At 32.6% G+C, this 18,995-nt stretch overlaps 1 protein-coding gene across 1 annotated transcript; it reads right to left on the bottom strand.

Moving 5' to 3' along the window:
• Positions 1-10,139: 10,139 nt before the first annotated feature.
• LOC143073727 (uncharacterized) lies at positions 10,140-14,852 on the bottom strand. Its single transcript, XM_076249490.1, has 2 exons — positions 14,733-14,852; positions 10,140-12,428 (listed from the first exon to the last, which is right to left on the bottom strand). Exons 1-2 carry the CDS (start codon positions 14,776-14,778, stop codon positions 11,251-11,253), a joined length of 1,224 nt encoding a protein of 407 aa, XP_076105605.1. The 5' UTR covers positions 14,779-14,852; the 3' UTR covers positions 10,140-11,250.
• Positions 14,853-18,995: the final 4,143 nt, after the last annotated feature.

Below are 18,995 nucleotides of genomic sequence, written 5' to 3'. Positions count from 1 at the left end.
ATTCCGAAATTCTGTGGAGTTAGATCAAGCAGTCCACAACTTATGGAATAAAAGTATCAATGTGAATACCCGCAATATTTATTCAACAAGATATAAATGTTTTATTCAATATTGTGGCGATCATATCACTGGATTCAACTCAAGGAGCTTCAATATGTCTAAAGTTTCGGAAGATTTATTGATCTATTTCATGGCACATTACCAATCAGTGTTAAAACTGAAATATTCAACAATCAAATTATATCTCACTGGAGTTCGTTTTCATGGAGTTTATTTTGAAAATGTGAATCCCCTTTGTGATAAATTTGGTCATACATACCAACGCTTGCAAAATGTGTTAAATGGAGTTAAAAAATCTGAGAGTAAGCCATTACGACAAAAGTTACCAATAACTTTTAAAATTTTACAGGAAATAGTAACTTGTTTGCAATGTGGATTTTTCAATCATGATTATATGGATTTAACATTTCAAACAGCGTGTGTTCTGGCATTTTATGTTTTTCTGAGATGCAATGAGTTTACATGTAGAACTGTGTTTGATCCAGATTCAAATGTATGCGTTTCTGACATAAATTTCGTTTCAGAATGCGAAGTAACTATAAATTTAAAAGCTACAAAGACAGATATATTCCGACAAGGTATTATAATTTCCTTGTTCAAGATAGAGGGCGTCGTTTGTCCGTATAAATTGCTATCCCAGCTGATGAGTGTAAGACTAAACCTAAACGCAAAGCACAATGATTCGTTTTTCGTTGAAGGACCGGAAAACTACTTTCCCGGAACTATTTTATAAGCAAGCTGAAAACAATTCTCATAGCATTAGGATATAGTGACAAGGATTATAGCGGACATTCTTTTCGATCAGGTGCGGCCACAAGTGCTAGTTCTCAAGGTATGGAGGACAGCATGATACAAACACTGGGACGTTAGAAATCAAATTGTTTTAAACGTTACATTAGAACTTCTAAATTGGATATTAAATCCGCGCTGGAAAAGGTTAAATAACAAGATACAATGCAGAAAAACGTTTTTATTACAATCGGTTATACTTTGTAACTTGTCCTCCATTCTAGCCTTGTGTCTTTTCTTCTCACGTTGATTTCAATATTGTGGTTAAGGAATTTTATATTGACATTAAAATTTTCTCTATATCAACTTTAGACACAAGGCTTCATCAGGCACAACATCTTCAAATTTTGGAGTTACTCAATATGCAACTTGGGCAGGCAACATAACGTTACATATTTCGTTTTGGGCTATGATATTTTATTTTTGGCCAAATATAATATCGTTTCCCCAAAAATTTCTGAGTAGTTAGGGTGCCTACGTACCTTAACGAGGAATAGTCTCATCTTGATTGCTCAACAGCTCTATTTCACGTCGGTCTATGCCGACAAAGATTTACTCTTATGCGGTACCACGTGGAAAATCAAGTAAGGCTATACCGCTCGGGAACGGCTTGCTAAAGTACTCTGAGACAAGTAGACTGGTAGTCGTACACACACGTGTATGCAAATACCCCTATGGTGACGCATTTCTGTCAAAGATCTGTGGCTAGCTCAGGCACAGTATTTTAGCGGCAAATTATCCTTAATTATCTGAGAACACACTATCATTTTATGTACATACTGTGTGTTTTGTGTCAACTGCAGGTAGCATGTAATTTGTTTTGTTCTTGATTTACAATATGACAGAACTGAGTGAATTACATGATACTAGAGAAAAAATATCCTCAAGCATTCACACAGTGTGCCGCGCACACTGCTCGGATAGTTAAGTATAATGTTGGCGTCAGTTAGTTTACATTCATCGCTTTTTATTCACTGACGCCAAAGAAGTTTTCTGTAACATAACGTGTTGCCCTTAAGCCCAAATATTTGTATAATAAAAATAATTATTTTATCATGTTTTATATTTTTTCAGTACTTCAACAATATCAGACTGGGTATCTTGAAATACTTCCTACTGGACGTTTACAGGCTTTATATCAACAATAACTACTTTCGTAATTATGGTATATTGTCTGTGATCGTTCTTATAAAAGCGGTCATTAAAAGCTATCAATTATCTGCGGTCAAGGTTAATTTATATTTATTTGTATATCTCTAATCATTTTTCACGCCTGTAATTCTCTTATCAAGTGGTACATTAAGGTCTCAACGCATTGAGGTTTTATTAGTTAATTGGCTTTGGTCTGCTGTGTCGGTATTAACTTTGGATCATACGCTTGATGTGTATTTATTATGTTTGAAACATGTTGTATAAATAAAAATAAACGAGTGGGTTGAGTAACTAGTTAAAGGCACGGACAATTTGAGTTGTTGACAATTTTCGTGTCAGAGCATTCTGTTGCTACATGAATAATGTACGGTGATCTATAGTTGCTTACATCAGCGTCATTTTTTTGCCTCCATATGTTAACAACACTGACCAAGTGAAATATTATTTTAGGATCATAATACGATATGGATACGTAAACAATACAGTAGAGTATGCCTAATTGTGAAAACATTCCGTCACATTGACATGTGAAATAAGAGGTAAGTTACAAAATACAACCACATAGAATCAATGATAATACCGTACACAGCAGACTTAGTATTATATACGCATACATCGGTTCAAAAATTGGATTAACATATTTTTTTACCAGTAACTCGTTTTTTTCTATCGATTTATCGAGTGTTGAACAGCGGTATACTACTGTTGCCTTTATTTATTTCTATAAATTTAAACTTGAAAGTTTTGAGAAAATTTGAATAGTGGATAGTAAATTGGAAGGACACTATTGCTGTGCATAGTCGTAAATATAGGCTGTACTTAATTTTTGTGTGTTTTTTTTCTCTCTCAGATATATGCGACGGTTAAATTAAAATTTCTCATTACGTGATAAGAATAACCACTAAAGTACATCTATTGAAAGCATTGAAGGTATTGAATTCGAGTAAAGGCATTTTTTAATAAGTTCTATACAATCTATCATATCAAAACTACGACAATTGGTACCAATACCGAATCATTAGAACATGCTCACAACTTCCCGTCCAATAACAAGTCAGTTTACCCTCTAACTTTCATGGCAATCCATGCACTATAAAAATGCTATACATTAATGACTTTTCATTGTAGATTATTCATGAAAGTAAATTCTTAATAAATCCTTGAGAAAATAGCCTACTGATTAACGATAAAAGAGTAAAGTATAAAAAGAAAACATTATGAATTTGAAAATTTGTATACATTTTGTAATAGTACATATATATATAGAATAAACAAAACATGAAATGAGGAAAAGATCTAAAATGATATTTAAGTATGTATATACCTGACATTTGAGTGAATAATTTTGTCTTTCTTTCAAGAAAACAATGTCAGACTGCTGATATGTAGAGCAAAGCATTTATCAATAAAATGTAAGCATTTAATTTTGAATAGTCTGAATTTTAAATATATATACAGTGAGATTTATATTTATAACAAAACAGTCAAATTGATAAAATTGGATTCATATAAGAAATAGTGTGTGCTTTTTAAAATATTTTTTTTAGATAAATAAGTATAAAATTTTACATGAAGCAGACGAAACGTAATTAATCCTTTTGGTCCTTAAAAACTATGTCAGTGCTATTTCATTCCATCAATTGAATTGATCATTACTTATGTTTAACATTCAGTTCATTATAAAAAGTCAACTCTTATTTAGGTTTGAATATCAAAAAGGGAAAGGATACTTAGCAGTATTGGGCAAAACTTTTAGGAAATTTGGTCCTCAATGCTTCAACTTTGTACTTCATTTGGCCTTTTAATTTTTTTGGATTCTAGCGTCACTTATAATTGTTTTGTAGACGAAACGCGCGTCAGGCGTAACACACAAAATTTAATCCTTGTATCTATGATGTGTTTATTTGTAAGATCACTCGAAAGTGTGAATACGTTCTAAATTGGTCAGGTAATACTTGGTCATGTTTTATAAAGATTTAATCCATCGGCTTCGGCTTGGGTATAAATCTTTATTCGACATGACCAAGTATACACCTTATCACTATTTGTCCGCTATTACTGGATATCATACAGGTTCCCGAAATATTGTATGCGTGGAACGTTCAAGCGGCCTCGTCAGCTGGAATTAGCGATAACATATATTGTCTTAACTATAAATAAATAAATGTGTTAAATCATTCACATCGAAAAAGACACAACAGTATAAAATTTATAGTACAAAAAACTATAGCGACTGAGCAACACAAACCCTCAAAACACCTAGATTGATATCAGATGCTCACAAAAAGGGTTAACAAATCTTACTCCACATGTCGCAATCGGTAGTCATTCAATGAAAGGAGGACTAGATTGTTTGTTCGACGATTGGAACATATCTGTTGACATCTGTTAAAAAAAGATTTTCTATAACGGTCAACCAAATATTGATGGCGTCGTCAAATTTTCAAAGGAATGATTTCAGCTTCACCACTTGGTGTTTTTGGTTTAATAACTTCCTTGTCCGCAGCAACCATATATCAATGAACTCATGATATGAATCGCAAGCCCTCATACATAGTATCAAATGCCAGTTACCAGTATATACTCCATATGCAGGCGCTGCTGGAGTGTTGCTAATAGAAATTGATAGTGTAAGGTAAAATCAAATCTTTTGTCTTGAAATGTTGTTCTCAACCGAACCTTGCATTTTACATTTTGTTTGGTTGGGTTGTCTGACCATTCCCAAGTTCCATACTTAGATCTAATTTTATATATTTACTAGAACACAATCTCAACATCCGCGGGTCTATGGCAGAAACAAAGTATATAATTTAATTTATTATACATTAGTTATTATTTTCAATATATAAATTAAGTACACTTATTTTAAATTGTTTTAAATTGCAAGCGTTGAACTATTTGACCAGTCATCAGACTCAAATGTTCGACCCCGATGAAACTGTTTGACCGCAAGCGTCATTATATTTAATGAAATTTGAAATTACAGCTATGGATTTTGAGGATTTTGAAGAACAAAAGTTACGACATCACATTCTACCTTTTGTATCTAGGGTAGATGTCAGTGCAGAACGTATCTTTAGCATTTAAAATATTGATAACGTAAACGTAAAACATTATGGTTGAGTTTCTGCTTTTTTATATTACGACAGTTGATTAGTTCCCGCCAATTATTATATGTTGTCTTTTTTTATACAGTAATTAAACTCATCATAGATATAAGGATTGAAATTCTATATTTACGCCAGACGCGCGTTTCGTCAACAAAAGACTCATCAGTGACGCTCGATTCAAAAAATTGTTAAAAAGGCCGAATAAAGTATGAAGTCGAAGAGCATTGAGGACCAAATATTTCTAAAAGTTTTGTCAAATACAGCTAAGATAATCTATTCCTGAGGTAGAAAAGCCTTAGTATTTTTAAAATTCAAAGTTTTGTTAATAGTAAATTTATAAGTATGAACATATCAATGATAAGTCAAGTCAACACTGAAGTGCTAACTACTGGGCAGGTGATACCCTCTTGGAATTAAAACTACACCAGCAGTGACATCGACCAAGTGGTTTGAAATAAGTTCATCATAGATACAGGTAAAATGAGACTTATTGCATATTTATTGATCGGGTATGAGTATAATCGTAAGCTTATTGTCCCTTCGGACATAACTATTCCCCATCGTATACGCCTCAGGGAAATAGTTGCATCTGGAACTTACTATTCCACTCATTCCTAGTCTATAATCATACAAGAAGTTTTATTTCTACATGGATTTTTAGTATTCGTTTTGTCATCTAATAAAGTATTGCTCATTATAAGGTGCACCGTTTTCTCAAAATCTGTCTGTTTGAATCTGTTGAACCGAAACTTGTTAATTATTAGTATCATCAATTATTTTAAAAAGAAAAAAGCCTAGTATGGTGGTTTTTTTTTAATCAACACCATTGCCCTATATTTTTTTTTTATGTCAAAATAGGTTTTTTGATTCGCCGATTTTACGTCATGTCGTACGACACCACAGAAAATTCTGGGCTGAATTCAGAAAGAGTGCCGGTATATCCTGTCCAAAACGGAATGGTCAAACTTTTCTAACTGAAAAGAAAAGTAACCAATATCTCTTGATATGGAGCGCAAAATTACCCAAATAGAAACTCCTCTTATCTTTTGTTTAATGACAGGTAGAAAGGCCGTCGAAGATGATGCACTGTCAGTCAATTGAAACGTCTATCGTGACCTCTCTTTACTAAATCTGACGCAAATTCAAAACAATTGTGGATAGACAAATCTGAAAGACTGCCGTTGAATGAAACGTGTCCTTACCATCAGCTATGTCCGTGTTAAGGTCTATATTGTCGGCACCTTCTTGTAACTTACACCCAACTTGATGTTTTGAAATAATGCCGTCTGGAAATAAATACCGTCTTAAATACGGTCAACCTCGTGCATGGCAACGCTTGTCAGTTATCGTCTTACCTCTTCATAGGAAGCAAAAACATCATGCAAATACAAACTTTCTATCAATGTTCGTGTCCCATATTCATGATAAAACTGAAAGGCCAGGCCAAAATGGAATGGGGTGAATACTGATTTAGCTACAGAAACGATAGATTTTGTACCAGCCATACATTTACGAATTTTATCTTAAGGAACATTATACGGGTTTGAAGCGACTTTGTGATGTTTCATCAATCAACCAACAAATGAACTTAAGAAGCGATGCGGGCATCTTTCCATAGAAGCACCCAGCCAGGCTTCATTGGCACTAGGGTAGTCAGCAGATGAAATAGCGAGGTTATTAATATCGCGTCTAAGAGCGGTAGCGGCAGATTGAAACATTAATAATATATCATTGATATCTGCAGACGCACCTTGATGTAATTCTGAAAGTTTTCCAGCAGCAGATATGGCATCCCCTATAGTAAGGTCAGAGATAAACATTATATTTGACATCCCTTGTCCTCACTGTGTCTGAATTGATATCGAGCTTTCGTAATAACTTATTACTTTTTTCTGAAGTTTGGCAGATAGGTATGTATTGCAGACATTTTTGAGTAAAAGTGATCGGTATTCATCAACGATGTGCGACATAAGAAAAACCTTTTTCTTTTGAAAGGACAGATCATCATTTACAATTGTTATTAATGATTTTTTAGCAAGTTCATGTTCTGATTCTTCAGTGACTTTATATTGCACGATAGCACAGTAGTTGACTTTACTAAATACTTGGTAATTCATGCTAAATGGTGGACTGCATTTGAAAAAAACTTAACTAGCGCTTATCTTTACCATGGATAAATCATTACTCTCATTAGCACACCTCATAAGACTATCAACACGTTCACAATACTCAATTTTGTGTTGTATTCTGTGCTTTATAAACGTTTTGGCATGACACAGGTTATGTTTTTGTCATATATGTTATGATGGTATGATACTAAACCCATAACGGGAGGAATTGTGCCTGATATTCATATGATGAAATCATAATCTTTCAATCAGTTTAATTGATGTCTGGAGCTGGCATGTCAGTTAACTGCTAGTAGTCTATTGTTATTTATGTATTATTTTCATTTTGTATATTTTCTATGGTTATATCCTTGGACTGAATTTTAATGTGCGTATTGTTATGCGTTAATTTTTCTACATTGGCTAGATGCAGGCCTGGGGTAATGGTAATTTGTAATTGTAATTCATTGTAATATTACTTTTTTTGGATGTAATGCAAAGTAATTTGTAATGCACATTTTCTGCATTACAATTACATGTAATGTAATGATTACTTTAGTTAAAAATTGATGTAATGCCTCCATTACAGTACATTACTTTTCATTACAAATTGGTAAAACTGAAGAATATTGTATAATAAAAATAAAATATTAACAAAAACAAAAGAAAGTATGGAATAAAATTTTTGTCACAGTTAATTACTTTATTAAATAAATTACATCAATCTTTAAAACACACATTAAGGTAAGAAATATAAAATTGTAAAAAATATCAAGTCTTTGATCTTGGTTTCTGATATTTGTTTAATATGATATGGGAATATTTTGGTGTTAGGTGGTCTTTGAAAAATCTTATAAAAAAAAATATCAAACAAAACTATATAGATCAATGAAAAAAATATGAAGATGAAAATTACATAATTCTATACACACCTTACATGTATTTCAATGAAATATTGAATATATCAAACAACATTTTTAAACCAAACTGTGGTTTGGGTCCTGTCTGTGTTGTTATTTCACCTAATTAATATCACAATGTTTTTATTGCAATCAAATCTTCTCAACTTATGTTTGTCCTCACAGAACCCTTAAGCATTTCACAAGATAATCCTTTAATGACACATTTATTATATCCCTTTGAAATCCTTAATGATGTCTTAATGATTAAGTGATCAATGTTAATAACAAAATTATATGATAATTTATTTATTTTTTACCACCACCTAAAAAACTTAAAAGTGACTTTTTCAGTTTCATGCCTCCTACTACTCAATCAAAGGGTATAGACACAGGTAAGGTGCAGTACATGATGTTGACATCTACTTGTCTGAGCCATGTGAAGAAATTTCAATCAATGCACTGGAATAATGGAAGTCAAATTCAGTGTGCCTTTCTTCTTTGGTTAATACAGCTATCAAGTATTTAGCCATTTCCCACACATAAGCTCCTGTAGTATAGAAAGGCATTGAAAGAAAAGTATTGCCGGAAAGATGTACAGAACTTATCGCTGTTCTCTTAATGGCATCACATTTAAACCACTTATGATGATAAAGTGCAATGGACATATTAATTAACCAGTATTTGAAGTCTATGTCCCTAACACTGTATACATATGTACATATACCTCTGTTTTTGAAATGCTTTTTGTTTTTATATTGAAAAAGTAAACATGTTTCACCCCGATGCATTTTTGCGCCTGTCCCAAGTCAGGAGCATCTGGGCTTTGTTAGTCTTGTATTATTTTTACTTTTAGTTTCTTGTGTATAATTTGTTGGAGTTTAGAAGGCGTTCATTATCACTGAACTAGTATATATTTGTTTAGGGGCCTCCTGAAGGACGCCTTCGGGTGCGGGAATTTTTCGCTACATTGAAGACCTGCTGGTGACCTTCTGCTGTTGTCTTTTTTATGGTCGGCTTGTTGTCTCTTAGACACATTACCCATTTCTATTCTCAATTTTATTTGTTTTTATACACAAAAAAAAGTTGTCATGTCCAACTACAACTTGGATATTGAAGAACGAATTCGTATAGAAGTATCAGGTTGTGAGGATACTTGTGGATCAGATTGATCACACATTTTACCTTTCTGTTTCTAATCTAAAGACGTTACAATTTTTGCTGGTGTATGTCTTGTAACATGCTCGATAACACACAACTCTTTTATCCAAGGAAAGCAAATTATCAAGAAAATTTAGTTGTTGCTTCACCCTGTTGCACGCTAAATATCTGCGTTTATCCATAGCTTCAATTTCCTTTTTTTCACGACCGCTTGCATACATAGTAATTTATCTGATGTTGAACATTGACACACAATGTATTTTTCTAACATAATATTATTCTTTCTCCTTTTGGGACTACTGGGAGGTAAACTTTACTGGACTATAATAACTAGCAATTGTCCGGGAAAAATTGCGTCCAAAGGATTTGGGTATACTTTTGTAAAACGTCAAAATTTAATCTACAAAAATATAACTTATTTGCAAGAAATACACAAACAAAACCTACTATATGAAATCAAATCACACTTAAAAAAAAAATATATATATATAATCAATTAATCAAAGAAAATGTACAAACTAATATCGAAACTATTAAATTAATTGCGGAGCTAAACGACCTTGTGACGAACTTCATAGGTGGTACAAAATGTAACTATAAGTGATAAATACTAGGTACAGGGGATGTTTTTGTTTTTAAATCTTGGACAAATTTGTTTGGAATTTGCCCATATAAAACTTGCATACAATATCAAAATAATATATATTGCATCTGCGCTATTTAAGCAGTTAAATTGCATTGACTGTATATTCATATGTGATATAGTCACTGACCGTATATGGTATTATATTTATGTCAACACCATTCCAATAATTTTTGGTAATGTTTGTATCTAAAATAATTAAGAGCAGAGCTTGAAATTAAACAAAACTTTTTTATTTTAATTTTAATTTTTCTACACAAAACCATAAAGTAAGAGGTACCACATAAACGTCAAAATACAAAAATGTGAGCTAAGATAATTTTTTACGACCACAGGGGAAATTAAATATAGATATTTTTCTATCATTTAAAACAATTTCCAGCCCTGTGTTATTCCGGATCATTTAACTTGTTAATAAAGTGTTTTCTTCGAAGTCAGTTGCAGTACTAACACTACTGTCTCAAATTAAGGTAAAGGTCGACGCCGTTAAGGGTAAACCGTGATTCTATAAAGTGGATTTAATGTTATTATTGACACTGTTTGGAATCAAGTATTATAAACAAAAAATCTGACTATTGTTTCATTTGAATTAAGGTGAAAATTCGTTTCATTTGCATTCCTACTACATTGTCTTATTTTAAGTAAAACCAGTAAATAAGAGAAGATCTAGAAAGATTCGATTGAATATTTTATTTTTATTTATTTTTTTTTTTTTTCGTTTTTTGTAAATTATTATTCCATTCAGAGGAGTATGGAAAGCAAATGTAATTTTTTTAATTTCAACGATTTATATCGGATGGTTTTATTTTTACTATCGATGCTGAACCGTTTAATACATTGTCAATAGATCATTCCAAGTTAAAACAATAATTTGACGACTTCCGACAAGTCTTGGTCGTTCAGCAGTGAGAGTAAAACAAACAAAATATACGTGAAAGCAAACGACATCAACCTACTTATATTAAAGAACCAGTGATTTGAGATGAAGCTCGATTGCAGCAGCAAACGATATCAACCTACTTATATTAAAGAACCAATGATTTGAGATGAAGCTCGATTGCAGCAGCAAATGAAGGATAGAAAATGAAATTGCTGACGTTTTTTAATAGCATTCATCGCAGTTTTGTTTGCAATTTTCAAGTTTTCTTTGTAAATACGCATTTAGTCGTGATTTAAAAACATGTTTTGTATTATAGAAAGCAAATTGTTTGTGTTTTTTTTTTTTTTTTAATTTGAAGTAGGAAATTAAAATACAAAATCTTTTTTAATATAATACGTGGTTCTGTTCTGTTCAACAACTGGTGCGGTTGTTGCATGTTCCACGATAATCACAATTCTCGATATTTTGCAGAAACAACAACATCATCTGCGATTATCCGTTGTGCATTCATTTGATTTGCTTTAATAACATCAGCATACATACTTCCAGCATGAATTTCACCTGCATTAATGTCACTTACGGCTTGTATTTCTCCAGCATCGACGTCACTTCCAGTCTGTATTTCATCTGCATCAATATCACTCCTTCTTATCACTGCTATTTGGTTGTCAGTAGTGTCTTCATCGTCATAGTACTCGTATTCTGAGTCTGAATCAGACCATGAATCATTCCAAAGATCCTCTAACTCTTTGTCCTTTGATGTTATGTGTTTGTGTTCTATTTTATTTTGTGATATGTGCTTTTGTTTTGAAAAAGTAGGCCCAGTTTTAAAAGAAAGTGCAGATGCTGGATATTTAAACTTATGCTTAGAATATGTCTTTTCAATAGGAGCTAATATGTGTGAATTTGATCTAGAGACCATGAGCCTAGACAGTGTTGTGGGTGATATCTGTCGAGATGGAAAGTAATGTCTTCTTTGTCGATATGAATCTCTTAATTGTTGGTCAGCGTTGTTTGATATGGTTTGCCTGCTATTCCCAGATCTCCAACTTGCAAATTTAAATTGACTTCCTGGTTCTTTTTTATTAAACGAGAATGAGGCTTGTTGTGGTGAATTTTTATTATTATTACGGCTATTGTCATTTTGACGGTTCATTGCTGTATTTCTGTGACCGTTTTGTTTTACAATAACATCGTCTGCTACAATTTTAGTGGCTTTTACATTATTTGATTTAAATTCGGCAGATAACATACTTTCCTTATTTCGTGGCGGAATACGTTGAAATTCAGATAATCTAATTGATATTTTTTTGAGCGAACCAATATTATTGGGAGACACTTCTTCTTGTTGCTGTTTTGGAGGATATGATTTGTTAGGATTGCTCAGCTGGTTAAACGTCTTGGCCAAAAACGGATGGTGCTGAACAAAATAAATAGCAAGATCGTTGTTATATCTATTCAAGGACTTAAGTGTTCGAATCAACACACCTTTTAACGTATCAATGAACTTGTTTCCGGAATCCCTGCTGTATTCGCTGTCAGCGTTGTACATATTGGAATTACTCTTAGTAAGCAAACTGTGGTTCTTGAGTTCGTGTCTTCTGATTTGATCTGTTGCTGTATAACCTAATAAGTAGAAATAATCCGGTTAATAATGTTTTGCATTATTATAACTTTTAACTAGTAATTTAAAGATATGTTTGGAAATTACAGAACTCTCTCGTTTTTTACACAAACACAAGTTGAATAATTGGATTCTTGTTAAAAAGAATGAAGTGTAAAAGTATTTTCGTTCATGGAATTCTTCCATGGGGATAAAACCCATACTAAAAAGGGAGTCGAGTTTTGTAATACGAGAGGTATACGTACGTATGGTTGGCTTTGGGTGGTTAAATCCGATCTTTGTAAAGTCGTGTGTACAATTACAAAAAAGAATAGTAAGATTACACCAACGGATCCGTAAGTAAATGGATACAGTGCACATGTTCTGCTCTTACCCAAGCATTCACTCATTTCCAACTATAATCATTATTTTACGTCATCTCGGTTGGCCTCATTTTGAAAGAAAATCTTTAAAAGCAACTCCTCCACAAAACGTTAAAACGTCAACAAATCAATAAAGAAAGAAAAGAAGATTGGTTAAGGAGCAATTTAAAGCCCTGTTCACACTTCAAACAAAGCATATTCGTGATATATCATCATCATCAGAGAACAGTTAATTTTCTAAGTTAAATATGAGAAGCTACTTCTGGTTTACTCAAAGTTACTATTGGCGTCCACTGATAGGTCTGCATACTAATTCATAATGTTTTTTCTAATTACTTTTGTTCGAAAAAAGGTAAACAATTTGCTATTTCAGTTTTAAAAAAATCTATCTCAAAGAGAAATTCAAAGTTATAAGGCATGCGTGGTTATGTGGTTCATTAGTGTTTCTTGTTTTTTATATAGATCAATCCGATCTTTTTCATTTTGAATGGTTTGCACTAGTCGTTGTGGGCTCTATCTAGCTTGCTGTTCGGTGTGAGTCAAGGCTCAGTGTTAAAGGCCGTACTTTGACTTACAAGAGTTTGCATTTTACTACTTGTGACTTAAATGGAGAGTTGTCTCATTGGCACTCATACCTCTTCTTCTAATTGCTTTACATTTGGAACCGGTCGTGTCGGGACGTATAAATACAAGTCCATAGATAAGTTTATTTGGTAGATAACCTTTGGGTAAAGAAGAAATTTATTACGGCTTCGACGATTAGAACATATGTCGTTTTCAGTTACATGAATACTTCATAACGGTTAATTAACTCTTAATGGTGTCTGCTAAATTGATGAAATGATAATTTTAACTTCCCTGCTGATAACCCTTAGTTTAGTAGCCTCTTGGCTCTAGTATGGAAATCATGATACGAAACGCAAGCCCTGTTATGTCGCATCAACTAAGAGATATATACTTTATATGTAATTAAGCGATGCTGGGATCTTGATACATAGAAATGGTAAGTTAACAATTGGGGCGCTGAAATCATCTGACAGATGATGATGACGGATGACTTTTTATAACATCCAGTGGAAATGTGTACTAGACCGACAGGCTGAGTCAGATTTTTAAAGTGTTACTTGACAAGGTTAGTATCCGCTGGTAGTCATGAATTCATTCCGGGCACAATATTCCAGCTCTTAGCCCTGGTCTTTGCTCTTGCAAATAAATTACCACTGTAGTAGAAAATATCTATTTCCAAGTCTGGTTTGAAAAGGTTGTGTTTCGAGCTCCTGACACCTTGAACTCTATCATAATACCACGAGATCACTGGGATAGTTCAAACTGTGAAAGGGTATTTTGTCTATTCAATGAATGGTACGCTTTCGAAGAAAAATAAGACTTTACATTTTAAACGTGATGTTACCTTTGTGGGGTTCAGTACGATTATATAATGGGTGACCCTTTACAAAACTTAAGGCAATAAATTAGGTGCGACATTTCTACTGTAGATGTCGTTTCTTTGTGGAAAAAGATTTATTTTTTAACTTTCTTCCATACCACATGTATTTTTTGTAACGACGTAAATATGTTTGTGTGTTATCGAATGAGGATATGTGCAATACAAGTAATAACTTTGCCGCACTTGTTAAACACATTTTAACATTTGAAATATTGCAGTTTGTACACGAGGAACCTTAACTAAAAAATACCGGAAGACAATTAAGACAAATACAAAATAATATTGTCACGAAAACCAAACCAACTCGAAGCAACATTTTATGAAAACCAAAGCAACATTTTATGAAAACCAAAGCAACATATCGTGAAAACATGAGTCAGACGTATATAATAAAGAACTAAAATTGAATAGGAATGCATGAAAACATTCCGACAATATATATCAACAGAAATTTCATTTTAACCGTCACAAAAATAGAACATTTGAAATATACTCACATACTTGAGAAATAAGCACAGTAATTAATAACGTTAATCTCTTCATTGTTGAAATATCCTATATACACAAATATTATTATTTACAAGATTTAAATGTAAAATACAATATTATCATTAAACACAACGTAATTTACATGTGATGAACAGGCATATGCTAATTAGCTATTATGTTTCTGTATATTTTTTGCATAATTTAATGCCTAAGGGTGAACATTAAATCTTCTTTATAAGATAAGAAGATGTGGTTTGATTACAAATGAGATAACTATCCACCAACAATGAGTAAAACACATACCGCATATTCGGCTTTGAAAGTCCCCGGCATAAAAATGTAAACACTCTAAATGAATGAAATAACTACTTATCTATAACAAACAGCTTACGAAAACCCCATATAACTAATGATATAGGCTCCTCACATAGGACAGTCACATGAAAAATGTGGCGAGGTTAAACATGTTTCTGGCACCTGGAACATTGATGTACTTAAACACTTTCTATTACAAATGGCGTACCAGAAAAAAGATTTGTACGAGACCTTTTTTCAATGTTATAACATCTGCAAAACGTAAAATCACAAAAATACTGAACTCAGAGGAAAATCAATTCGGAAAGTCCATAATCACATGGCAAATTCAAATAACAAAACGCATCAAAAATGAATGGACAAGAACTGTCATATTCCTGACTTGGTACAGGCATTTTCAAATGTAGAAAATGGTGGATTGAACCTGGTTTTATAGCTAGCTAAACCTCTCACTCGTATGACAGTCCCAAATATATTGTTTTATACTTTTATCATGCATGTGATGCTCTTTAAGGGCATACGATACAGTTACAGGGGAGGTAATGACGTTGCTAACGTAAAATGTTATTTTCGCGACGTCAAACTGTGACATACCGGGAAAACATGCATGTTTCGACTGATTTTTATCATTCAAACTGATTTAATTTTAAAACGAGTGCATGGACCCTATTTTTTAAAACGACATTTTGTTTCATTTTGCAGGGAGATTATGTGAACCAAATTTTATAATTTGTAAATAGTGCATTTTTTTTTAATGTTGATAAATATACAGCAACAAATTACGTTTTTTTTTTTCTCAATTCATTACCATTTGATAAATATAAGTTATTTCGAAATAAAAATGCATAAGTTTTAAGGATACTTATAAAATACAGAAATTGCAATTTATTTAACAAAAACAATTTGTGTTTATCTTTTAAAGTTATGGATTTCTTTCGGAAGAGAAAATACGGCCACAAATCCGAATTTTGAGCAAATATACAAAATTTCGACCTCATTTTACTCAAAAGTAGCACAATGAAGGATTTAATCAGGCGAAAAATAACCAATATGGAAATTTTATCAAACTGTAAATACGGGATCAAAACTGAATCGTATGCACTTAAGATGAGATGCGAGGCTCTAATTTATTTTCGTCACGAAATCCAATTAAGGGGGAGAGGGTGAAGTAGAACAGATTAAATGCAACTATTACTTTTCCCTTGTTCACCTCCTAATTACATGTTAATCATGAACCTGATGTTCAGTGGTTGTCGTTTGTTGATATGGTTCATTAGTGTTTCTCTTTTCTCGTTCTCGGTTCTATATATTTATATTATATACAGATCGTCTTATCTGTGAATTGACGAATTGTATACTCTCAGGAAAATGAAAATTTGACTCAGTAAACATTCACATGACTGGAAATTCATAGTTTGTTGGCACACTAAATTTTATCTTCTAAAATGATAATTGTGATTTGAACATTACAAACTATTTTTGTCTCTAGCATATTTTCGGAAATTAAATTATTAGTTTCGAAAACATAATATTGCTACATTATAAAGGAACAAACTATGAACTTGATAATTAACTGATCATTACATGAATATGTACGAGGATTAGTGACAATTCATATGTACGAGGATTAGCGACAGTTCATATGTACGAGGATTAGCGTCAATTCATATGTACGAGGATTAGCGACAATTCAAAACGTCCATAATCAAATGGCAAAAGCTCAAACACATCAAACGAATGGAAACAACTGTCAGATTCCTTACTTGGTACATGCATTTTCTAATATAAATTATTGTTGGATTAAAGTTGGCTTTATAGCTAGCTAAACCTCTGACTTGTATGACAATCACATTAAATTCCATTATATTGACATCGATGTATGAACAAAAAAAAACAAATATAATAGGTAAACAAGTCAAAATTGTTAGCTTCAAGCTGCCGTTGGTTTTGTATATTTCTATCATTTTGTCAATCTGTCGACAACCTTGCACAAGTCTGCTATCACATCCATACAACTCAAGCAGATTGCAGTTGTAACTCATTAATCCCGCGATGACGATTTAGAAATTTAAAACAACTATACTAGTACAAGTTCTGAGCATCTGAGATCACCCCTAGTTTTTGGTGTGGTTCGTGTTGTTTATTCTCTAGTTTTCTATGTTGTGTCATGTGTACTATTTTTTTGTCTGTTTGTCTTTTTCATTTTTAGCCATGGCGTTGTCAGTTTATTTTCGATTTATGAGTTTGACTGTCCCTTTGGTATCTTTCGTCCCTCTTTTCTGACATATTACTGCTGAAAGAATTGAAGTAATTTAAAAATGCGTTTAAAGAACTTCATGGGGGAGCTATGAATAAATATATCTTGGTCATGTGAATATGTATTAGTTATGCCATTGTTTTAGAAGACGATATTGACGTCTTGGAATATTTTTCACATTATCTAAATAGACAACAGCTGTATACGAATGATAGGTATGACAGTCATAAAACGTAACCTATTTATTTACTATAATGTTTATACATATTGTAGTTTATTTTGTGCTGCGATTTATTGGCTCACATGGTGTGGAGAACGACCCTTTTGTTTTTTCTTGTGATTGGATGAATTCCAAAGTAAAATTTGCCGCATACTCTACATTCAAGATTTAAATCTATGTTTCATGGTTGATAAGATGAATGAGATTACAGAGGACAAAAAACTCAACGTCTTCAGGCAGATTAGGTCATGGAAGGTCTGAGTGTATATTGTGTCTCTGTTCAAATTCGCGCTTAAGTTTATAGTTTACATATATGATGAAATATTTAGAATCATATGCAAAAACAAGTCTGACGACAAAATAAGAGATAAAAGGATGTTCTACAACAAAAGAGGGACGACAGTTACCAGAGGGACAGTCAGAATCATAGATTGAAAAAAAAACTGACAACGCCATCGCTAAAAATAAAAGGCAAACAGACAAATAGTAGTATAGAAGACACAACATAGAAATCTAAAGACTAAGCAACACGAACCCCACCAAAAACTGGGGGCGATCTCAGGTGCTCTGGAAGGGTAAGCAGATCCTGCTCCACATGTGGCACCCGTCGTGTTGCTTATATGATACACTAATTTTACATGTACGAATAAACACTTTAAGATAATATGAAATCAAGTGTACACACTCAAAAAGAGAGGTGAAAGATACCATAGGAACATTTAATTCATAAGTTGAAATAAAGTTCAGATACTAAGACGAGCAATTTATTAAGAATCAGTGGGGTGGGGGAAGTGACTTAAGTTTCTTTTTCCTTGAAACAGGAGTGGTAATTTTATTTATGATAATTTTGAATTTAAGTTTGTTTAAAGTAAAAAAGGATCGAAATTGCAATTTCTTAGAATTAATATAAATATAACAAATAAAGATGACAATATTACTTTGAATACATTTTATGGTCCAAATAGTGATACCTCGAAATTGTACGACAAAATTGGTTAAACAATTTAGAAATTTAATAAGCAGACTGTCACTGTGACAGCAGATTTTCATTTAGTGCAAAATCAATACCTTTAACACAACGTTGTCAGTATAATTGATTATACTCGACTGTCATACATGTAAGAGGTTTGGCTAATCCACCATTTAATACGTAGAGAAATGTCTGTGCCAAGACACGAATATCAGTCAGTTGTTATACATTCGTTAGATGTATTACGTTTTGATTTTGCCATTTGATTGGGGACTTCCATTTTGATTTTTTAGGGAGATCAGTATTTTTTAAATTTACCTTTTACCAAAAACTTCGTTATCCAAAAGCGGGAGTAAAAATTCTGGATATGAAGGAAATTCTCAATTTAAAAGAGGAACAAAGGATATGAGTGGGACATTCAGAATCATTGAAATCAACTGACAACGCCAGGGCTAAAAAAAGAAAAAGGCAAACAATTTTAACTAATACACAAGACGCAACATACAAAA

Source organism: Mytilus galloprovincialis, chromosome 4 (assembly GCF_965363235.1).
Source record: "Mytilus galloprovincialis chromosome 4, xbMytGall1.hap1.1, whole genome shotgun sequence".
In the NCBI taxonomy this organism is placed as follows: Eukaryota; Metazoa; Mollusca; class Bivalvia; order Mytilida; family Mytilidae; genus Mytilus; species Mytilus galloprovincialis.
This window is presented reverse-complemented; position numbering and strand designations above follow the sequence as displayed.